The sequence below is a fragment of the Tetrao urogallus genome (genome assembly GCF_951394365.1).
Source record: "Tetrao urogallus genome assembly, chromosome: 4".
Lineage (NCBI taxonomy): Eukaryota > Metazoa > Chordata > Aves > Galliformes > Phasianidae > Tetrao > Tetrao urogallus.
The window spans coordinates 31,240,087-31,264,896 of record NC_136817.1 but is presented as its reverse complement, the minus strand read 5'-3'; the positions used below and the strand labels follow the sequence as shown (position 1 = coordinate 31,264,896).

Below are 24,810 nucleotides of genomic sequence, written 5' to 3'. Positions count from 1 at the left end.
TAACCATAAACTGTTCCTCAGCTTTGAGAAGGTCTTAACATCTTGATTTCCAGAGGCTCTAGGAAAAAAAAAAAAAAAAAAAAAAAAAAAAAAAAAAAAAAAAAAGGTAAAAATAGAGATGTTGCAATTCCCTGTGGATCTCTGCCCTATGGGTAGAGGTTCCCCATGGGATACTCCAATCCAACATTAGTGTTTCAGCATGGTTTCAGTTCAACCTTTCTGTGGGCTGTCACTCCACATCATCATACCAGGCACAAGGAGCTCTACTGGCCTTACGGGGTACCCAAGCCAGTTCCTGTCATGAGCCAGAAATGATCATTGCTGTAGGCTTGGCACAGGAAAAGAAGCAAGTTACAATCTATTTGGAACTGTCTTTGCAGGACTTGTCATATATTCATTTGTACTTAGACCAGCATCAGTCCTGAGCCTAGCAGTTGGAAATAAGTTCTCCAAATGGTGAATTCTGCCCTGACTTCGACTTTGGAGCCCCTGCAAAATGTGGATGTTTGCAACCATTCAGGCTTCAGGGGAAAAAAAGAAGCCCAACAAACCAACTTGGACAGTTGTAGAACATCATCCTCTTTGTAGCCTTCTTTGCATAGCCACTCAGTCCTTAAGATTCTCATAAGCTGACATTCCTGATAAGTACTTGCTGAGCGAACAAGCCTGAGTTAATACTTTCCCTCCCTTGAGGTCAGTGTATTCAGAGCTCTAAAACTGTCTATGATATGTCATCTTGAAAGTGACAAAGGAACTGAAAATAACAATAGAATGGAGAATTTTCCATTATGAGTAAAGTGCCAGCAAAGTTCTAACTTCTGAATACTCCAACAATGTGCATTTCCGGTGGTGACCGTGCTCCTTAGCTTGTGCTGTCTGGAGATGTACTGCTAATGCAGCAAGAAAGCTTGTACATTTTTAACTTAAACAAAGTTTGTAAGTCAGTGTCTTGTTTTACAGTTTTCACTTTTTGTGTAAGAGTATGTCTTGCATCTGTGATAGTAAGAGACTGAAAGCATGTGTATTCTGCTCAGTAAACAGATGGCAAAGGGCAAGAATCCAATTCATTTTTTGAACTCTTGTGCTTTCTTAGCAGTCTTACCCAAGGTAATTTAGTGTTTGGAGGTGGCAGTGATATATGATAGATTCCATTAAAAATTCTGACTGGTGTGTGCATAAGTCTGACCCCAAGAGATCTGTAATTTAGAGTCCAGATCCTGTGATGTCTTAGGCAGTGCTAGTAATCCTGTCACAATCACAGTGTGTCATAGCTGTGTCATGGTTTAGTTTCTTTAAGATAAATGCTTTAGAAATTATTTGCTTCTTTCTTTCTATGCAAAAGTGATGATTTTGGAAAAATGCATGCAGGCAGCAAAGAGGGTTGGTGTGTGCCCTGGGTAAGGAGCATCTTTGGGCTCTGTAAGGGAGAAGCCAGACTGCCCTCCGTATTGCTCAAAGGGCTTGGTAGGGGTGAGCCTGCTCTGTTGAAGATAGGCCCTTCAGGCACTGTTTTGTCTTCAGTTCTGAAATCACAGGAGCCCTTGGATGTGTGTGTTGTCTCCGAGTGTAAACTTAACGAAGGATGCTGGAGCAGGAAAGCTGTTTTGTTCTGCATGGGTGCCGTGCCCATTACCACTGAGCCGTGAGCCCGGAACAGGTCCCTGAGTGCTCCTTTCATGCCAATCCGTGTAGTAAAATGTTAGCATGGAAAAAGTAGCTGAGCTGTGAGCTCTGCCCTGAATCTGCTCTGCTCCCTCTGACGATAAGGAAAGCTGAACAGCCTGTTACAATGATGTGAACAGCAAAGCTTGCATTGACTGCAGCCACTGTCCTTTAAAGGGTACCTGTTGAGCGCTGCTTTTTTATGTTTAGTGCCATATTTTGATTAATAGGAGAAAGCTGCATGCAAATGTTTTAAAGCTGTGTGTTTTACTGTCTTTGCAATCTAAGCACCAATAATCAGTAATTAATTTTAATAGCAATACATATTTTATGGATATATTTTTATTACCCAAGTGAATACAGTGAGTATTTGAGTAGTGGTTTTGTACATGCAGTACTGCTGCTTTCTTGCTGTCTGTTCTTTTAATGCAGTTTACTTGCCTGACTAAATGTTATGGCTTGAGTATTCTTACACAGATTTATAGCAAGAAACAACTAGTTCTTTATGGGTAGGTAAGTTAATCATAGAATTACAGAATGGCTTGGGATGGAAGAGACCTTAAAGACTGTCTAGTTCCAAACCCCTGCTGTGGGTAGAGTTGCCACCCACTAGATCAGGTTGCTGATCAACTGATGGTTGGGCTTGATGATCTTGAAAGCCTTTACCAAACTAGATTATTCTATGATTCTATAATAATATATATATATTTCTGTTTTATTCTAGTCTATTTTGCTTGCTCTGTTAAGAACTTGCATATGCATGCACAAGTTGTTCTGGTACAGGGAATTAAAACAAGAAATAGGATATTTGGGCACAAAGAAATCTAAAAAGCTTAGATAACACTGGCTCGTTGCAGTCTCAGTCTCAACTGGCTGTATCTAGTAGGTGTTACACAGATCAGAAGCAAGAGATTAATCTTTATCCCTGTGCTAATGCAAATTGCAGGCAGATTACTTCTGTTATCTCTCTAATGTGATCATGAACTGGAGAATTTTTTTCTGTTCTGTATCTTCTAACTATGGACACTTCTCTGTAGTGGGGCTGCTGATAATTAAAGGCATCAGGTTAGTAGTGCCTACAAAACTATGGTATCCATCCTGTTCTCTTTGCCTGTAACATAGGTACTTTTGTAATATCTTAGGTACAAGGACTAGAAGCATAGAGAGAAATCATCTGAGAAAAGCTTTGTCAAAGAGACAACATGATCTCCAAAAAGAGAACTGAGCAGCAATTTGGCTATCACATTGCACAAAGCCAACACTGCATCTAACTGGGAGGCATAGAGGTCTGGCAGCACCTCTGCTCCATGACCAGCTCAGACTTTGAATCATGTCTTACTGTCAACCCCAAGGAGATGCATTTAAGTTTTTGGGAGCTTCGGTGATTTCCACCCAAAAAATTGCCCCTTTTTGTGTAAGGTAAATCTGGTTGCAGGTTACTGTGGAATCACATTACAAAAACGGGGCCCTGCCTTTTCCCATGGCCATCCAGGGCTTGAATAGGGTTCACTTCTCCACGTGACACAGCGTGACCTCTGTGATTTTATGGCACACATCAAGGCATCTCAGGTTTTGATGTTCAGAATGGATTTGAGTAACAGAGACTGAATTGTTCAGAAAGCTGGCATTTACCTCAGGTGGTGTTCTTGGGAGGCAGAAAATGTGAATAAACACTATATGTTTGTTGCCAAGGAAATTTGAAGGTTGTGAAGGAAATCTGAAGGTTGTGTTCTTGTTTTGATATTTGAAGTGTGAAAAGAAGTTGCATGAATTCCCTATTTAGTCAAGCGATACCTTGAAAAATCGTTCAGGAGGAAGATTTCCATATTTGAATTGTGTTTCAGGACTGACTTTGCATTTTGCAAGGTGTTTGGATTAACCCTATGGCAAAAAAGCAGCTCTTGCATGTAGGGCCTGTGAAATCCCATGTAAAATCTCTGGTAGGATTGAACTGACGTTCAATGATACAAAGACCTTTCATTTTCTTTACTCTGTTTGCAAAAGTACTTAAAAACAACTGCAAATTGGGATCTGTCCTGTTTGTCTAAGTAGCCAAGTGAGTGTTGTTACTTCCTACTGTTGTTTTTCCTCACATGGAAAATTGTGGTTCAGGTTGGATATTAAAAGTTTCAACATAAAAGGGAAGTTATGACTTAAATGCCAAGTTCTGACCCAAGTCTAATATCCACAGTAAAAGTTCCCCTGGGGAGCTGTAGAGTTTTCAGCTTTTCCAAAAGCAGATTGTTTCTATACAGAAATGCAGAGACGGTACACTGAAGTCCTCCTTTTCCCACTTCTTTCCAAAAGAGTATTTGTGTTTTTACAAGTGTGCATATCTTGAAGCCTTCTGCAATTTCACATGCCTGTAGTGTAGTTCATTGAATAATGCAGATGTTGCTCCAATCTCCAAAGTCACCAAAGGCCTGAGAAAAAATTAAATAATGTCACTAATTATAAACTGAGTGAAAAATTGCAGTAAGCCAGGCTTTTGAAGGGGAACCTGAATTACTTGTCTTGTGGTTGCTTTTCTGCTGCATACAGCTTTCATTTTCTTCAATTGGAACCAGCCTTACACGTTCATTAATGGTAGCATAAATATTTGTTTCTGTGATGACAGATGAAGGTATTGATTTAATCACAAGTATAAATTTGACTTTTAAATCTTCTTGCAGACTGCAGAAGAAATGTGGCATCAGATGTAGAAACACCAGGGCTTATTGAGAAGTCTGAAGTGTTAGATCCCAAATGTTTGCATGTAAGGAAGTATAATCAGGTTAAAGGAAACTGCAAATGCATGTAAAACAGACGTGAAAAATCCATAGCATAGTGAGGGTGCTGTGAGCTAGTGGGTTTTGCTTGGTTTTACCCACGAGTTAATGGAAAAGCGTGCTCTCTGTGGAGGTAAGGGTGAGATGGGGAGCCATTAGCTGTTGTTTCTGCCAGAGTGAAAAATACCAAGACAAAATAATTGGGCTGGAGAGAGCATTAGATAGACCATGAGATGTAGAAACTGGATTATTTGTTTTATCTTGCTGCAGTGGTCATTCACCTGATAACATTAGTTTCCCTCAAAATATAATTAACATTTTATTCCCATAAGCATTGTTGTATATTAGATGTTAGTAGGACACAGAACACTATTTTGTAAATACTGAGTTTGGTGCATAGATAGATAATTCAGTGCTAATGTCATTATCAAAGGTTGTGGAGGAAGAATGTCCTAAAGGGTCTATTCCTCTTGAAATCATCTCCTGTAGTTATTCCAATGTGACTACTGGTGCATCTTCTGCAGAGACTTGCATTTATTATTCTCCTTAAGAAATGTTAGAAAAGGAATTTAAAAAAAATGTCAAATCAATTCTGTGATTTTATTTGCTTCCTGATTAATCCTGGTCTCTGGAAAGCAAAATGTACATTCCCAATTTCACACCTAGTTACATCTTCTGTTTGCTTTCATCACACGCATGGCTGTTCTCAGGAATGGTGAACATAAGCATAAATGATGCAATATCCCTCTTTGATTTTGAGTGTTTTGCTTTGAAATTAGTGGAAATGTGCAGATCATTTGTAATGCAACATGTAAACAATTGCTATGTACGTCCACTCCTTGTAGTGTCAAGGCAGAGTCTTGAACAAGACTTCTGTCTGTTTGCATAAAGACATAAGAGATTACAGCTTTATATATCCTGACTCTTACGTCAGCGTGGTTTTTTTTTTCACATGTTATACTCAAATGGAACTACTCCGTGGCTTGCCTTCTTTCTTTTAAAAGGAAGCTGCCCTTGCAGAAGCAGTGACCTTTAAAAAGCAAGTTTCAAGTAATCCCTTTATTTTCCTGAGATCATATAGCACAGTATCCAGTTGCAGGCTTTTAAGATGGAATGATTGCAGGCTTTGTCTGCTCACCCAGATTGCATTTCTTTTTGTTTGACAAAGAAAACTCTAAAATACTTATACCTTCCTTCCTAGGTTCGCTCTGTGTTGAGGATGCAGAGTAGTTGCCATATCATCCCTGCACCGCTGGGATTTATTGAATTTACTTAATTGGCCTTTATCTCACAGTTACACTTTAACACTTTTTTTGAAGGAGATTCAAAAAGGATACAGTTACTCCCTTTCTAATTCACTTTGAGAATTCGGTTACTCATTTCAATATCTTCCGTTCTTTTCCTGGTAGAATATTCTGCATAGCCACAGCTGAACATTTGAGACTTATGTAGCAAGAGACTTAAGTCCATGGAGCTGCTAACTAGCAAAGCAAAGGCCTATGGCAAAGCAGACTGCATTTTAAAGTGGAAGCTGTGTTTTAGGGGAGTATGGAGTCTACCACCAGCTATGGAAGCCTGTGGGTAGGTGTTGTAAATATTCAGGGCATTGGAGAACAGACCCGGAGGGATGCAAGCCCGTTTTCCCAAGTCCTCTTGTGCCTCCATCACCCACAGCATCCAAGTGACTCAAGCTCTCTGTTGAAGTCGAATGTAGAATTGCCTGTTACTTGGTATCCCCACCCCAAAACAGGACTTTTGATGTGTGTGAAAACCATGTTGCTTCCTTTGCATGAAGGAAATCATCCTGTTTAATAAGCTCATTGCTTACTGTGTCTTCTCAGGGCTAACATATCTGGCAGTATACAGATGCACAACTCAGCTGTTTTTGCACAGCATTCATTTAGACACCTGGACTAATTTTTGGAAGGTCCTATATCAGATTAGTGGATTAAGTCTAGGTTGATTTTAGCTTTCACATAGTACAAGAAATTGTGGAGGACGTTAGCCAGAGGGTAAGGTGACTTTCGTGGATGAAAGCACCATGTGGTGCTTATCTAAATAACACGATCATCATTCAAATCAAGGTGGTTTTTACTTGCTCAGTGGAGCAGTTGTCAGCACAGTGGTGTGTGCACAGCTAAGGAACTAGCGTGTCTGTGCAGCTGATGCCAGCTCTCCAGCAGAAAACAATATGGAAATGACCAACACCTCTCAGGATCCTCTGAGAGCCAAGTGAGTGAGAGATTAGTAAACAGGAGTGAGAAAAACTGGGATTGAAAAGAGGCTGAGATGCAGGAACTTGCTTAAAACAAGAAAGCTCACTGCTAACCGTCAGGGTTTCCAGGGATAATTGCCTGGAGCTGTTCCCCTACTCTTTTTGGCTGAAGATCAGACTTGGCAAACTTAATTCATTTGTTGTCTTTATTTTACTTAATTGGTTTGGGGCTTTTTTATTTTATTTTATTTTATTATTATTATTATGAAAATCAGTCAGTCCAGTCTTCAGGAGAAGTAATTTCCAAATAACTTCTAGGAGATTAAATGTGTTCTTTGCTGCTTATCTCTGCACTCAGTTCCCAGTATTTCCCCAAGGGACTTTGCCATCAGTCCCTGCAGTCCCTGTGCAATCCTTGCTGAGATCTGGCCTGTCCAAAGGGTGATTCAAAGACTCTTGGCCAGAGATGGGCTGATCTTCCTCTGGGGAAGCTGCTCTTTCTTCCTCCCTGAATTTTTCCCAACCCTTTTTTTTTTTTTTTTCACTTGACTTTATTTTCCTCATCTCTGGCATGAAGTAATTGGGGTTTTGTGGTTACATTTCCCACAACAAACTTCACCTATGTGGCTGGCAGGGATGATTTAAAAAAAAAAAAAAAAAAATAATAAATCCCAAATGGCACAACATGAAAAGTCTCTGCAGTATCAGACTGGAAACAAAGAAGTAAGTTTGTTTCCCATGCACATGTGTGCTGCAAAGGACAGATAACCTTCCAGGGCTGCATCTTACAATAATAAGCAGAGCTGTATAGCTGTTTGCATTCTTCGGCTTCCCCAAGCACACTGTGAACTTCTGAACTGTGAGCAGGGATTGCAGCTCGGTGATCACTATTTAAATACTTATGGTTGCCATTTGCAAGGAATTAGCATCACTACACAAGCTGCAACACCTCGGTAATATTTGTTATTGGAGAGCAATTGAATTCTAAAGATCAGAAAGGCCTGCTGTCCTGTTCAGCGCTTCCAGAAACAGGTGCTGGAAGGTGCCTTGGCTTCAGTGAGTGCACAAGACAAAGTTAAGGAGCCTGCATAACTGAAAGTGTTCTGTGTGTGCTGAAATGCGTACCTGCAGAGCAGCTGAAGGATGGCAACATGTAATCAATATGTAATTCTGTTGTGGTAATATAAGCCCATGACACACTGGAAAAGTGCTTGAATAGACAAGATGTGGGGTTGATGAATTTACAAATGCTTGAAAAGACAAGGTGGAGGTATAAGCCACTAATATCAGTTCCTGTTTTTATTTTGCTCGAGTGGGCAATCCTGGTCAGATCCTCAGCTGCTGAAAATCTGTGCGAGTCCACTGCTTTTTTGGGATCATGCTGATTTGATTTGCTCAGAGCAAGCTCATTCTCTTGAATCTCATTTCTCCTTGCATTTTGTCATCTGTTGGTTTATCTAAATCAACACGCAGTGGAATCCAACGTCTTCCAGAAATGCCAGCAGTGGCACAAGTTGGTTGCTCAGCATTCATTATGAGCTCTTCATGTGGACTTAGCCCTAACCTGGGGTAAATCATTATTGCTCTAATTGAGGCAGCAGGCAGCATGATTCCCAGCTGTTAAAAATGGCCAAATACCACCAAAGTGAAAATAGGCCCCACTGATTTGCAGTAGCTAAGGATGACATGCTGGTGAGTTTGAGTTCAGAAGGGGCAGACCATCTTACTAACCATGGTTTTGTCTGTTCTGTTTTTTCTCCTGTCTTGCAGCACCTTCTCCAGTCAGTAGTGTGAAAAAAGGGAAGATAACTAAAAATAGCATCTCCCTTTCCTGGCAGGAGCCAGATCGACCCAACGGCATCATCCTGGAATACGAAATCAAATATTTTGAAAAGGTGTGACGGACTGATTGCCGAGCATCCCAAGTACCTTCTCTTTCCTGTCCTCTTCTTCTGGTTGTAATTATCTGAGTCATGGAAAGGAATGGAGCAGTTTTATGCATAAATCAATGTCACATTGATTTTGCAGTAAATGATTAGGAAGATTTGAAATGAGGGTGTTGTTTTCCATTAGTGTGCTGCTTCTCTTGAACAAATACATTAAATCTGTGTCAGATTCCTCCTCAGCCTTATCGCATTAAGGTAGAACCTGTTCAGTTGTTAAAAATAGGAGGGTTTGGGGATCAAGCTTCTATATCCTCTCAGAAATACCAGGCTATCCCTTGCACTTGGTATTTCAATTCCTCACTTGGTTTTGTATCCAGGGTATAGGGAAGGAAGGGAGGGTTAAAATGAGGCAGTGTCTGTTCTGATGTGAAGAAGGGCATCATGGCTTTTAAAAGCTTGCCTTTTTTTTTTTTTTTCTTTTTCCCAACTCTAAATCTCTGTGTAATGAGAAACACTTTTCCTACAAAGGTTGACCATCTCTGCCCCTGTTTCAAATGGTGACATCTTTTCTTATTGAAAAATTAGTGAAGTTTAAAACAAAATGCCAATAAATGAAGGCTCCGAGATGACCTGATAGAGGTCTTTTGGTATCTAAAGGGGAGCTACAGGAAAGAAGGGGACAGACTCTTCAGCAGGGTCTGTGGTGATAGAATAAGGGGAAATGTTTTCAAACTGAAAGGAGGTAGATTTAGGTTAGATGTAAGTAAAAAATCTTCTACAGTGAGGGTGGTGAGGCACTGAGACAGGTTGCCTGGTGATGTGGCTGATGCCCTGTCCCTGCAGACTTTCAAGGTGAGGCTGCCCTGGACAGCCTGCTCTAGCTGTGGTGTCCCTGCTCATTGCAGGGGAGTTGGACTAGATGGCCTTCAAAGGTCCCTTGCAACTTTAAGGATTCTATGATTCTATTAAATGCATTTTTTGTAAGTAATGTTTTGTGAACTATGCAGCTCAACTAAGATTTCCAAAAATCAGATTTGAGGGGTTCATCTGAAAAGCAATTTGTAGCTTTAGCTGGAAATGTAACCAGGCTTTCTCTCTTAAAAATGGAAGAAAATAATGAAACTGAGTCACAGTTCCCATTTTTTTGGGTCAAATTTCTATCTTGTAGATCTTTAATTAGTTTTATTGCATAGGTAAGGTCACTCAGCATTCAACAGCACTGGACCACCTTCCTCCTCATCCTCTTCTTTCTTTCTTTCTTTCTGGGAGAGATTCAGTCCCACAGCCCAAGCAAACCTGGGAAGGAGATTAAAAACCTTTCTTCATCAGGATAAAATGTTTGTTTTTTTCTTTTTTAATTGAGAGAGCTTGGACAGGGTATGAGTGGCTTAAATAGGGTTGAGCCCCCAGCTTTCTGCCCAGAAACCTCCAGTGGTGGAAAACCAGCTGGATTTGCCAACAGTCCAAATTTTGGGCAAGAAGGTGCTAACCAGCCCATTGTTTTCTGAGGACCTGTTGTAAGTCCCTTGGGGAGCTCTAAGGAGAGGTGATCTGCATTATGCAACTGAGGAGGAGTGAAACCAGATCCCAGAGCAAAAGTTAGAGGAAGTGTGCAAGTTCTGTGTGCCTGATGTGTTCATTAGGATGTGTGGGAATGGCACAGAACTGTACCAGGAGATGTTCAGACTGGCATTAGGAAAAATTTCTTTACCATGAAGGTGATCAAACACTGAAGAGACTTCCTGGTGAAGTGGACGATGCGCTCCGTGCCTGTCAGTGTTCAAGAGGCATTTGGATAATGCATTCAATAACATGCTTGAACTTTTGGTTAGCTCTGAAGTGGTCAAGAAGTTGGACTCCCTAATCTTCGATGGTTCCTCCCAGCTGAATTATTCTATGTGATATTTAAAAAAAAATCAATTGGATGTCATTTATTGGGGTACTGGAAGTACTTCTATAGCAGAATGGTGGGATTCCAACAAAGTACAAAGAATCAGGATATGGTTTTACTGGAACTAGTGAATTTCAGATTTTTTATTGACTTTGAATGAATGTTGTGGTGTACTGTCTCCTTACCTTGGAGTGGCCTGGGAAGATCAGACTCTAAACTTTAATGATGAGCAAGTAAGGCTGGAAAAGTATGTTTGTTCTATTTAGTTTCTTTCCAAACAAAAGATAGGGTTTTAGAATCTTGTATTTGTGATCAAAAATTTATTCACAAGTAGCTTCAGTAAATAGTTCTTAAAGTGCGAGTCATTCATGGGAAGGTTGCTACAGTCAGACTGAGTCTATGCTGTCTTGATTTATTTGTTTCAGGCTGGTAGCTAAGCTTAGTGTCTTCTGTAGGAAAGCTCAAGTGTTTAAATGTTTGCAGAGCCAGCAGTGTATTGAAAATCTAATTGGGCTGACATGCAAGCAAATATGTGAACTAATATTCACTTAGTGCTTTTTAACTATTCATTCAGTTATATTTGGGATGTCATCCTTAATCCTTCTTGTTTGTTGTCACTGTCATTTATATTCTCTTGGGTTTGAGCCCTTTATAACAGTGAATTCACAGTGTTCATTTCCAGTGGATAAGAATGATCGATATTAAATGTTTCAGAAAACTGAGATTCATCAAATCACATTCCTTTAAGAAAATTCATTCCTTAACAAGAAAAAAAGGGCAAGTAGATACAAATACCTCCAATACAGTCCTGCTTAGCTATAGGCTTCAGTGAGAAAATAGGTGATCCTACATTTGGAGATTCCCAGGGCCTCAGACAGATGTGTTATTCTCTGTGGAAAGTTGCCCATTAAGTGGGAAAGAAAAAGAACAGTGAGTTCAGATCCTAATAGAGGTGCAGAAATCTTGGTGGAAAATTGCCCCAGACTGCTGTTTACTTCATAATAATTTAGATTTGAGAGGGTATGGTGAATAAAAAGCAGTTTCCTAGTTTGTAGTCCTTAATTTATGAGCTCTTGTCAAGATTATGTGTTACGGTAAATAATTCTAAGAGTAATTACTAAGCATTTGAGTGAAATTTTAATCAAAGAACTGAAACTCTTTCACATTAGAAACTGATTTAAATTAAGATTTATTTCAAGCGAATTTTCTTCAAGTTCATTTCTTCAGAAGAACACTGCAAAATTAGTTATCTTCCTGTAGTTTTAGTTGGCTGTTCCTGGCCAAGATCTAATTCGTGGCTCTAGAAATGCCAGCATAAAGTTGTACAATGTATAATATATGATTCTCTTTTAGGCTTAATTACATTACTGAGCGCTAGTTTTTGCTATAAATCAAAATCCCTCTTTAAGGTAAAGGAACTGTTTTCTGCTTTCCAGTGCCTTGGGACTGATTTTTGTTTGTAGTCTGAACCTCTCATTTGCTCCAGGCATCTCTATGCCAGCTGCACTGCCTTTTAAGACGTGCACATCCAGCGTGACAGAAAGCTGCCCCCACTACAGTGCCAGTTCTGGTCCTATGTGTTGTTATTTATGGGTGGAAAGTACCTTGCACACTTCCTGGAGTCATTGGCTATAAAAGCCACAGGACAAGGGAAAAACAGATCTCTCCTTTTGTACTGTTGGAAGGGCCTTCAGAGGGTTATTTCAAGGGGAAGAGATCCTTAAAAGTGTGTATTTCATTAATTCTCTGTAATACTGTTGTGGGAGTTGTTAAGAGTCTGTTCCATTAGAGCCAGTATTTATGTGTTTGAACTCGTGTTTTTTGTTGGGGTTGGGAAAAGGATCAGGAAACAAGCTACACCATCATCAAATCCAAAGAGACCACGATTACGGCAGATGGCTTGAAACCAGGCTCAGCATACGTCTTCCAGATCCGTGCCCGGACAGCTGCTGGCTACGGTGGCTTCAGTCGAAGATTTGAGTTTGAAACCAGCCCAGTGTGTAAGTCCTTTTAATTGCTGTCAGCTCATGACCCTGAAATGGCTACCAGCAAGGAGTCAGTTGATACCTTCATAGGGAGTTCTGCTGGTCTTGTGCTCTTCTCCTTTCTGGTCTCATTCCTTGAGTTATTATGCATCGGACACACCATGACTGTACACTAGGCGTAACACATCTGCCCTTGCCTCCTTGTTTCACACGTTGGGGCAGGAGTTGAGGCACCAGGAGATTTTTAGGCTCCAGAAATGCCTTAGAAAAGCTTAGAACTGGCTTAGAAAAGCCCTGTATTTGGGAGAGATGTTAATGTTGAATGGTTGCTATTGGCTTGCCAGTGAGTTAGAGAAGGTGGAGATACTCTCAGCTCCACTCTTGTACTCCTTCCCAATAGACAGAGGGGAACATGCAGTACTAGTGAGGGAGGACAAGGCCAGAGTGGCAGGAAGAGAGGGCTCAAACCTTCTCCACACCCTTTGTGGCCATCAGCACAGGACACTGAGCTCTCTATTAAGTATCTGTTGATTACATCTGGGGAAAAGGATTCTTATCCTGAAATGGGGCATCTTTGTGAGGGGAAAAATTTAGCCAGCATTCACATCTTTTGATGCAAGTTACTGTCAAGTTGAAAGATGGCTTCTGATGGTTGTCAGTGCCACAGCCTTGAGGCAAGGAATTTGACTTGTGATCAGAAGTAATGAAAATGTGCACTGCCGGCATAGGAATTCTCTTGGCCTGTTAAAAATTTGTGGAGCTTGAATTTATTTGCTTTTTCTTTCAGTGTATCTGATCACTCGGGTCTGTGTTCTGAAGCAGATTTGGGGCTGAGAGCATGAGACCCAGCTGCTGAGGGTTGTGTTCAGTTGTCCAGCTGTTCTTTCGCATGGGTTCAGGCATGGCTGAACTCCTTTCGTCCTGACTGCCAGATTTTTGCTGAGGCGTCAAAGATGCACTTCCAAAATATGTAATTTTTATGTCTTTTCCAGTTTGTACAACCATCATCTAATAATCTTGTATACTAATTGTGCAGAAGAGGAAAATATACAGTGAAAATGCTCAGTTTATTCCTGTGGAAAAGAGCCAATTGATTCTGTGTTTTCCACAGAAATTGAAATTCATCAATACTTCAATTGCTGGTATTCTAGTTCATATAAAATTCATCATCAGCTCTTTGAGAAAAAGATAGGAAGTTGTCATTTCAACGTATGCCACCTTTGAAGTCATCATAGATGTTTAAAGGAATCACGATATTTGTACAGATACAGCTGTGGAGCCAATGCTTGAACTAATATAGTGCAAATAGCACCATGATGCAAGTAATAATACTATAAAAATGGTCCATTTAATGTATTTCTTATTGTGTTAAGCATTAATCCTATAAGTAACAACAGAATTGTGTTAGACTGAAGATTACTCCATGTTTATACTAGAAAAATTTTGCTAGCAGCTGGAACGTTCCTAGGTTAGAATAATTCAACTAATAGTATTCCAGAATATTAGTGAAATACTTTATTAAATGCATGCACATTTGATCCAGTGCCATAATCTCCTGCAATTCTAGTCCTAAAATAGTGATAATTCATCAAAGCTTCTTGTGAAATGTAAAGTAAGCTTCAGTACCTTGCACAAATGAAGCTCCATTTGACATTTTAGACCTCTCAAAAAGAGTGTTTTTTTCCTCCCCCAAAACGCTATACAAAGTCAGCCTTAGTGCCAGAAGAGTGAGCAGACTCCCCACTGCTTTCCTGTGTTCCAGCATCCCAGAGAAACAGATGCTTTGAAAGCAAGTGCAGTCTGAAGTCCTAGTGCGATGTCGGAGTTCAGAACTGAACATTTTGGAGAGCCCAACCAATTAATTTTGATTCAGGCACAAACACAAGCCTTCCAGTTACTGCTGGGGGAATGAAGCATCTACTCACCTTCCAAAATTGTTTGGACCAAGCAACATATTTTGTTTCCAGTTCACAGTGTTTCTGTAAATTTGTTTGTATACGTTTGGAGGAACTATCACAGCAATGGCTAACAGCTGAGTGATCTAAGTATTGAGAAGTGGAGGGGATGAGAAAACCTGAAACTTCATCAGGACTCATCTCTTTTCCCAAACTTTGGCTTTGTTTTACATACTCTTGCCTGAATGTGCAGTTCTGCAAAGCGCTGCACTGGAGCCAGATCGGCAATTTTCAATGGCAGTTCATGTTTAGGTGGAAGCTGTAGCTGGGTGTGCCCACTTGATGCTTCCCCCTTTCTGAATGCCAGAGAGCTCATCCCTGATCTGGGCACAGACTAACACTGCCCAAAGCTATTTTTATGCTGTATTGGTGAATTAGTCCAGCTGATCACTCAGGAGGGAGCAGGATCTTGTCACAGAGGCAGGCTAATGCAAATCCCCTCCTTCACATGGCTGCAAGGTTCCAGATCGGTTTACAAATTCATGCTCCCCTTCTACCCTAAATCACAGCAGGGTCCATCTTACTTTGCCATCCCTCGAGCTGTGCAAAAAACCTCCAGAGTAATAGCTTAATGCCCTCCTTTAAATGTTTTTCTTTTTAATTATTTTGCCAAGAAAGCAATAAAGCATCATCTTAAGGAACTTCTATAAATTCGTGAGGCTAATAAAATCTCTGGATGATAGCACAGGTTTGGAGCAGTTAACATTAAATTTTAACGTATTGGGCCAGTCATTCTGAAATCATTTGCTGTTCCTAAGCCCACATCACTTGCAGTCAAGCACTGGAGAGCTCCCGTAGAAAGAGCTACTTGAAACCCGTTGCATGCTCAGTGCCTCACCTTTTCTTCTTTCTTTTTTTTTTAACAATTAATTTGGGGCTCTATTCAGTTATTTTATAGCCTCCATAAAATTAATCCTGTGCTAAGGACCCCCTTTATTTCTGTCATTTGGTTAAAGGTCTTCTGCAGCTCAGAAATCAATTTCTGCTTCTCCCTGGAGTGGCTGGAGTTGCATCTGGGACTAAGGCAGGCACTTCCTAACCCCGTCAGCAGCTATAGCGAGGTTTGTCCCGTACAACAGCCAAATGTGTTTATGGGGGAGGAGGCCAGATCTGTACCCCAGAGCAGGGATGTACAGCTGAGTAGCTGGTGGTGGAGAGAGGAAAGTGAGAAGGCTTAGGTTTCTGCTTGGGAATCACAGTGTGCAAATCTCTAGGGAGAGGTGGGGCCCTTCCCCTGCGGTATTAAGCAGATAAGCACAGTATGGGTGTTGTTAGCATTTCCATTTTACCAGAATCTACTCACCTGCTTAACATAGTTAACATATGGCAAAACCTGGTTCTTGAACACAGATTTCCTGACCTTTCTGCTTGTGTCTTTATCATGGGACTCATCTACTGCATTTTGTCAGGAGGGATTTTTACAAGGCATGGGCTGGCACAGTTACACTTTCCTTAGCAGATAAAACGACCAAGCAGTGTGTGTGTCTTAGCGGATTCCTATTTTACAGTAACCATCTTCTGGCTGTATTATATAGATGGTATAGGGAATTTGGGTTTAATTGTTTATAGCTTCTTGAAGCACAGATAATGCTAATTGTCTCAGATCTTGTTCACATCGCCTATTTAGAAACTGCAGCAATATTATTCCATGAATGTTTTCTCTGCCTATTTTGTTTTTTATCTGTGGGATTTCCAATGCAGCTGACCTGGGAAGGACGAACTCCAGCTTGCTCTCTCAAAAGCTGAGTTGTTTTAGCACTTAATTTCTGAATTCAGTGATGAGATACAATTTAGTTTGGGTTTTGGCTTGGTTTTTTATGTGTTTTGGTTCTTTTCCAACCATTTCCCTTCCAAAGTAGAAACAGACAGCAAAGGGGGAAAGCACAAACCATGAAAGAAAAAATGAACTGGTAAGACTGAAACCTCATTGACAGCCTCACAAGAAAGACCCATGCAAGTGCTGACTATAATTTTAACCTTAATCTCCATTTTCTGTTTTTCATCTCAGCAGTAGCTGCATCCAGTGACCAGAGCCAGATTCCTATAATTGTTGTGTCTGTAACAGTGGGAGTTATTCTGCTGGCTGTTGTTATCGGTTTCCTTCTCAGTGGAAGGTAAGAGAAGAAGCTGTGTATTTACACTTCTCCAACTTTTGTAATAACTTTTATCTGGCCAGCTGATTAGCACAATTGAGGCGAGAGCAGCATGTGAACAGAGCTGTCAAGCAGTAGTGCTGTAAAGCAGCATGAGGGTGGGCTGATTGATCTGTTTGGACAGACAGGAATCGCGAATGTGTGCTCACAGATGTAGTTCACTTCCAATGATTTTCATCTCTGCGTAGACTGGCCCTGATTATTACATTTTATTTGATTCTCACTGGAGTGTTTTCCTATTTCTGCTTTAAAAATAAGCAGAACTTTTTGTAATAGGTTAAATATTCTAAAGCCCATATGTTTGCACTCAGACCTTGCAGTGGGCTTTTCTCGCAGAGGAAGTGTGACTTCAGGAAAACACTTGTGAAGAAAAAGAGAAGAATTCCATCCAAATGGCTAAGTGCCCTAAGTTTGGTCAGGTCTGGATTTCATTTTTCATGTGTAGGATGCTAATATTTTCCCCATGCGCTAATAAATTATGCAGAGAGATCCTCACGTAGAGGGAATTGCTCAGCTTTAAGCTATCAAACAATCCCATAGACTTCTCATGTGCTTAAACATAGGCAAGTGATAAAAGGCTGGACTATACAATCTTTGACAACTGTAATGGGAGTTGATAGAACTTGTTGGTGAACAAGGAATTGTCGTATTGGGGGAAAATCTAGCTTATGTCAGGATCAGTTTGTACTACGTCACTAAACTTATGTAGCAGCCAACACACAAGACAATTTTTCATATACTACATATGTATTCTTCGCAGTCAGTGCAGTACCTGTCAAAACATAGTGCATTTATTTTAATGGCAGCAGTCAAACAGAGCAGCGTCATTCATGCATAGCAGTCTGAGGTGCCATGCCAGCATAGCATCTATTGGTGATACTGAATTTGTTTTCAAAGCAAAATAAACACTTTGGCTTAGAAAGTCCCTCAGTCTTGCTTTCTCGAGCTTGGGTCTAGCAACGTGACTATATGTCGCAAGACATTGTGCTAGCAAGACATTGTGCTAGTAATAGTTAAAAGGTACTGGCAGAGGAACTGCACTGATGCTGAACATATCAGCTGAGAGTCTTGTTTCAAAGAGGAATTGCAAATGTTTGTCAGTGAACACACCACAGTGAAATCCAGCCAGGCTGAACAGCTTTGTCCCCAGTCATACAGCATCTGTAGAAAGGCACAGTTATTTCCTGTCCTGACAGGTAAGTGGATGCCAGACTCCTCTCCAGTAAAGGTCAGAAACTGACGAACACTTGCAACTCAGCTATTCAGGCTCCTGTCATCCGTTTTGAGAGACTTGTTGGGCTTAAAAATAGCAAAGTAAATGCTCTGGTTTGCATGAGAAGCAAGTAGCAGCGGGGGGCAGAGTATAAATGGTTATACTGGTGGCTCCAGGAAAGCTGTAGGCAAAAAAAAAGCTGTCTGACTCTAAACTCTGTGAGCTAGTGTTCAAATCCCTCTTTAAAGGCCAGAGGGTTTGGGTCAGATCCTTTTCCAGTCAGACAGAGGGATGTGGACTTGACCTCCGTCAGCCTCAGTGCTTGTTTTTATCAACACAGACAGGGAGCAACATTTGTGTGACTGCAGAAAAGCTGCGGATGTAGCTTTTGCATCTGCAAAAGGAGCCTTTAGGCATGAATCTCAGGTGGAGGGACACACGTCCTTTTGTAGCTGTATCCTGTGGCAGCTAGTGGCTGCTGCTCTTCCCACAGGCATTGGACATGGTAAGGATCCCTTTGTTGAGGACATGCACTTGCACTTGGCCTTTTTTATTCCTACCCTGCTCAGATCTGAGCAAGCAGTTGCACAACTGAGCCATTTATCAGCAATTTTGTTAGCTACGGCCTTCTGTCCTTTGCCCTGATGGGCTTTCCACGATGTGTGCTTCCTCTTGGCTCTTTATCCCTCAACATATCTGTAAAGTCCTTGACTGCTGGAGTTTTATCCTCTCCTCTACTGCTGCCTTAATCTTCCTGTCCCGTACTCTCACCATTCTGCATGAAACTCCAGGCAGATGTAGGCTCCTGGGAGCTTCTCCATGGTACCACCCTGAGTGTAGAAGGGATTGGAGGAGTTTGCTGGTTTACATTCATTCTCTCTGCTATCTGGATGGAGAACCAAGCAAAGCAGGCTTGTGATAGGCCTGCCTGGGAATGAGCTGTGAAGAAATGGTTAAGGAAGATAAACTTTCATTTGAAGCAGCTGCTATCCCAGTTTGACATGGGCCTTGGCCTGAGACTGCTGTTGCAGACCTACAGGTACTACATCTCCATGGGTTGCGCTGTCTCCGGGGAACAAAAGAGGACCTACATCCATTTTCAGATTTTTAATCCTTCTGCTAGACTGGGAAGAACCCAGTCTCTCTGCTGGAGGTAGAGGAGCCTCTAGCACCAAAGTTTGGTCTGTCATTAGAAAATTAGTTTCAACACTGCAGGAGTTCTTGGCCACTCTGAGTTCCTGTGTATTTTAAAGCCTGTCTACTGTGCAGAGTAACTCTTCAAAGCAGAAAAATAAACCCAGAAACCGAGAAAGCTGACAGCCGATTTGAAAGCAAAACAAAAAATTTTTTCCTGTTTGAAAGAAGCAGAAATGCCAATGAAATGTGTCAGTCATGCAGCTCTGCCTTGGATACAGTTTCAAGACAATTCCTGGAGTCACTCTCATGCTGTGACATTGCAGAGATGATAAATGCATTCCAAATCATAGGATAATCCCTTTCTGAAGCTGTAACCTGTTTCCGTTTCTGGAAGACTTTCCTTTATCTTTAGAGAGGTTATGTGTTCCAGCGCTTAGTACTAGGGAGTTACATTTTCTTTTCTATTTCTTTCTTGTAATTACTTTTAGAAAAACAGACATTTTGAACTCCAGGATTTGCTCCAGCTCAAATCACGCTGCTTTCCATGCTGAGCAAGCTGTGCAGAGTCCAAGCACTTTCTCCTCTCTGCATAATGTAGGAGGGCAGGTAGTGTCCGACAGCAAAGCTACAAGAGAAACCTCTCAGACTGCCGCAGTGAGGACATAGCCTGGCACTGCTGCAAATGAGCACCTCATCTCTGACTCCATGCTGTTCTCAGGCACCATGGGAGTTCCTAGGCACCTCAGAATTAGGATATTGCTCTATGAGATGCTCTATGGTATATCTCTTTGTGCTAGCCCTCCCACGTGCTGGACAAAAGCAAGCATCTCAGGAGGCAGGGCACTGAGAGTACTTGGTGGAACTGGCAGAAGAGTGCAGGGACTTGAGAGCAGGCCTCCTCATGCTTGCAGTTCAGAAAGTAATTTCCTAGCAGTAGGCCTCAGGAGTTTGCTAGCTCTATAGGCTTTTTACTTTCTGTTGGAGCCCTGGAGGCAGAAGTTTCCACACCTTTTCCCTTTTTGCTTTCAACTATCTCTGCAGCTTCTCGCTTCTTTTGAACAAATGTAAATAACAGCTTGGCATTTCCCGTTGGCTGCTGGCCCTAAACCAAAGGTCAACTGAACGTTAGTCACAGTGGCATTTCCACAAGCCAGCGTCCATCTGTGGAAATGAGCTTTGTTTCTGAAGCTGGAGGTTCCTGGGAATTTGAAACTGAATGCGCTTTGCCCTAAACAATTAAACTGCATTTCCGAGCTGATGTACTTGCAGATGCTCAAGAAAACGCTTCCTGTAAATAATGTGTCCTCTGACCAAGGTCATAAATACCGCTAAGCAAAATAGCTGGGAACCGTTGAAGTCTCCTGCTCTGTGCATCAAGGGCATATTAATTATATAACAATCAGGGTTACAAATCAAAGAGATTCACTAAATCAGACTGTACTTGTCTGGGCAAGAAAAGAAAAGTGGATTGAAAATCTATTATTAAACCAGAAACAAGCATTAAATTAAAGAACATAGAGTTATTATCTTTGTTTTCTAAGGACTGTGTTATTCTCAACAGCAGAATACATTTTACGGATACAGGAGGGCTAAATTTTGCTTTCTTAGCAATGCTTGAATCAGTTAGCACTTGCATTGTTGTACATAATTGAAGTATATACTAATTTAAAATTGTTAGACTTTTGCTTCAGTTGTCAGACAATGCCAGTAGCCAGGATGTGTGCTACACAACGCAAAGGGAATGAGGTGCTGCATCTGTTGTTGTGGTATCAGCCCTCAAATCCTACAAACCCAGACAGGAGGTGAGGGTACAGCCCAGCCAAAGCAGGTTTCCATCAGCCTGGGAGGGAGACCCACTGCTCCAGAGCTCCAGAGCAGTTTTCCCTGCATTGTCCCTCCGGCGCTGTTTACAAAACTGAAGGGATATTGGGGTCAATCTTCAGAAACTGCAGCTCCCTGCAATCCTCCAGGCAATAGAGCTTTGCAGTATTAAACAAAGGAATGGGCTTTTACAGAGTAAAATGGGAATGCTATTAGGTCGGTGCTAAGCATGTTTGCGAAAGCTGCTCAAAATAACTAAGAAGTGAACTGTGTATCTGCATTTATAGCCATCTACCCATTATGGTTGACTTTTCAATCTAAAGTGATCTTTCAAAGAACTGGACAGAGGTTTTTATAGAACTTAAGAAAAATAAATTTGAAGCAGCAAAAAATTGCACCTCTCTCTGTGCTGTGCATACATAGAAAGGCAAGAAACTTCTTCTGGCAAGAAACTAGCTTTGGAAAGACAAAGCAAAGACAAATCTTCCCACCTGGGTGTTGGCAATTAAAAGCTTCTGCACTGGAGTATCCATCCTTGACCTTAGCTGATTTAGACTTTTAAATATCAGCCCCTGTGGTGGCAGAGGGCTAGTTTCTGGACACAAATATGTGCATCTTGTTAAAAAGTGACTTTCATAGAGTAGAGAGGTTGAGAGGACTGTGGTGTGTATCCCAGGTCCCAAGCCAGCATGTGCAGCCTTCTGTGATGTGGAAGGTCAAAATGAATTTTTCCACAGCCCCCTCCTGACCCGCCACATCTTTTTCCAAGATGTGTCAGGGCTTAAAATAGTTCACTTCTTCAATATTTCCATAGGAAACAGGAGACAGGTCATACGTAACATTTTTCATAGAGAGAATTTTTCCAGCATGAGTCACAGTTTTTGTTAGTTGTGACTTTAAAGAGGATTTTTATCTCTACTTTCCTACCTATTCTTCCTTCTTCCTACAGGACATTGTCTCCCATGATCTGTAGCCATTTTATTGATAGTGTCTGTTGCCAAATATCCCCTGTAATCCATCTGCCAACAGGAAGGATTTTGCTGGAGAAACTATTTCTTTTGCCAATTCAGGATTTCCATCTACCAAGAGGAGGCAGGGTATAGTGCCACCTGCTTTTGGGTCAGTGTTTTTACTATCTCCATCACATTAGGAGCCTCTTTGCTCTTTATTCCTACCTTTTGCAGGAGAGGAGTGTTTGCAGCATTGTTGCTCAGTTTCCCTCTCCAAAAAAGAAGTACTCCGGTACTTTCCTTTCTCTACAGGTCCACCAGCCCAGAGCTGGTGTGGAAATAAGCTGCCCACAGTCCTTACATCTAATGTTTTGCCTGTAGGCTACCTAGATCAGTTTTGCCCTTTGCCTGCTCCAATTTCTTTTTCCTTCTGAACAACTGTGGGCTTAGTACTTCTGTACAAACACACAGTAAGCCAGTCTAAGTTGCTGCAGTTTAGAGAAGAACTTAGGGACCCAGGCTAATCTGCTTTCAGATGACCTTGGCTCGATCAGAAATTAAGCTCCAAGAATGTATGAATTATTCCAGTAACAGCTGAGTGAGTGGACAGAAGAACCACCACAAACAGAAAACTGATTGGCATAAGCTCTGTCTGATTAGGGAAATGTGGGAGAGTACAGCCAAAGCTCCTCATCCAGATGATGCATTTGATGGTATTGTGGAAGTCCTTTTTCCACTTGGACAAGAGAACTAGAATGCCTTTCAAGCTAAAAATGCAGTTTGATTTCTGTAGTAGCAGCTCCAAGTTGCTGCCAAGCGCTGATGAAAGCCCCGTATGTGCTTGTTTTGAAGTAGAGTTTTACAGTGTCTCTCTTGGCTGTGGAGTGGGTAGAGGATGAAGAAGAAAATCAGGCTGTTGTCCCGCTGCTCCTCTGAATATGTGAATATTCCATTCTCCATTGGACACTAGATGTAGGAAGTGTGATCTCTCTTGGAGGCACACCATGTTGCAGCACTTGGGCTCTTATCTGCAGAAAAGGTTATCTGCACTTTCTGTGGCTTCAGAGTGTACTGCAAGGAAAGTTTCCAAGTGTGCTTCCTTTCCTTGGAAGTGTTGCTCTCTTTTCCCATAGTGATTGTGTATATATTGCCTGCTTGGACTTCTGCATTCTCAGTTATTGTCTGTCACTAAGAGACATGCCTTAACATGTGAACTACACATAGCTCAATAGGAAGAGGAGGTGACTACTTAAACATCACATAGGTCTGGGCTAAGTATAAATATATTCCCTGCAGTTGGCAGTGAGTAATGGTGTTTCTCTGGTGACTGAAGCAAGCACGTTGAGTCCGGAGGTGCTCGGTGCAGAGCTGACATTCTGACCTGGAGATGCAGGAAGCAATCATGGGCATTGCTCAAGGCTGCAGGAAGGATTAGAAAAATCTTCCCAGAAATCCTCAAATATTGCGGTTTCTAATCACAAACCTCTAAAGAACATCCCATTAGAGCAACTTATTAAAAGCAGTGGATGAGGCTTTCATTTATCATGACTTCAAGTCTTCAACTTATAACTTTTATAAGCCTTAGCTCAGTATAGCAGTCTCGCTGAGATGTATCCTGCCACTAGAAATTTAGTTTAATTCCAAATGCTGTCTGGGTCATCTGCAGACCTGTGGTAAATTAATTACATTCATTGAAGGCGCTCCTTCAGTCGTGTGGCCTATCTTATATATTTCCTTAACAAAGCATATAGTTCAGGGTTTGAAACAGTGCCAGGGGTGTTCAGTACTCCTAGCACCAGTTTATTAAAAGTTTACTCTCTGGACACTCGTGCTTGCAAACCACATGAGCATGAGTGGGGTCACCTTTGCTGGAGCTGGAGAACTGTTAGCTTTGCCTGTTCAAGATCGCTGAAAATGGTAATTGGGTCGAGCCAAGCAGCTGGGCCATGCTGGCAGGTCCAGCTCTGCCAGCGGTGATCTAAGAGGGCGTGCTGCAGGCCCAGGTTTCCCAGCCTGGTCTCTGACCATCTGCAGCCATTGGTTTGCTGGTTGGTTCAGTAAGGCTGGAGGAGACAGTGCTTGTGCACAGGTATTTTTGAGGTCCTCAAGTCCGATCACTTCCCAGTGAAGGTCTGCTTGCTGGTTAAAGATGTTAAAACCTCGAAGAAGTCCAGACGTGTTTCACTGCATGGTGATCTCTTACCTCATCACAGTATTTGATCTTGTCTGGAAAACATTTACTTTCAAATCTTCAGGTTCTAAACTAAAAAAATCCCCACATGGTGCGAGGAGACCAGGAAACTCTGCTCCTCCTGGGGTGACCATCGGGGCATGGTGCATGAGGGGTTTGCTGCTGTTTAATGTGCAGTTCTGTTGCCCTCAGAATTTTCATATCTTTATCTTTGCCTAATCAAGATGTCTTTTTAACGTGAGCAATAATGAATACTTTGCACTCTCAGGCTTAAGTACTCCATTGACTTACCTCTGCAGGTGCTCCTGGGACTGGGAAGTGATTTTCGTTGTTCACCGAACCAATTTGGTTTGTTTCTAATAGCTTTAGATTTTTCCTCATGTTGTACTTTTGAGTATTTTGACCCAAAGCGACACAGCACAGCACTGTGTGACTGGAGTGCAGGAGTGAGGCTGTATCAAGGCATACCTCCCTTGCACTTGAGCTTTTTTTCTACCTCGAAGGAGCACGGGATTTGAAGTACTCTGGGTTCAGTGCTGGGAGCAGGTTTTATTTCAGAGCAGCTCAGTTTCTGATGAGGTGCTTGAGTAGTTTTCTTTGTTTCAGAAACTATTGAGCTCTTTTAACTGTATGGAAGTCATTGCTTTTTGGTTAATTGAACTGTTGTTTCAAAAACCTTAACTTTTATGCTGAGCAGTGTGGGAACAACTGGTGACATCAACTGTTAGAAAATGCCTGAGGGGGGAAAAGCACTCCTTGCTAAAATGTAAGCTAACTGGGGAGTGGTTATAGTTATCATAGCTGTAGTGATTTTTTAGAGACCTGTCTGCACTCGGATCTTGTGAGGTTGAACCCATTAAAAAGCAGAGTTGACACAAAACAAATTAATCACTGCTTCCTTTTGGCCTTTCTGGGGCTTTTGAGTCGTGGACATCCAGGGTTAAATTGGATCAAGAGATTTAGTGAAAGCTGAGCTTCTTCCA

At 41.6% G+C, this 24,810-nt stretch overlaps 1 protein-coding gene across 4 annotated transcripts in view; it reads left to right on the top strand.

Annotated features, from left to right (window-relative positions):
* Positions 1–24,810, top strand: part of EPHA5 (EPH receptor A5) — a gene marked incomplete at both ends in the record, with an annotated part of 195,883 nt that overhangs the window by 133,323 nt on the left and 37,750 nt on the right. For 2 of the 4 annotated variants that reach the window (XM_079535086.1, XM_079535088.1), the window contains 3 exons: positions 8,416–8,540; positions 12,263–12,422; positions 16,374–16,476. In XM_079535086.1, the coding sequence (XP_079391212.1) occupies positions 8,416–8,540; positions 12,263–12,422; positions 16,374–16,476 (388 nt within the window). Of the gene's footprint in view, positions 1–8,415; positions 8,541–12,262; positions 12,423–16,370; positions 16,477–24,810 lie in introns of all 4 variants that reach the window. The other 2 variants (XM_079535085.1, XM_079535087.1) reach the window with 1 other exon arrangement.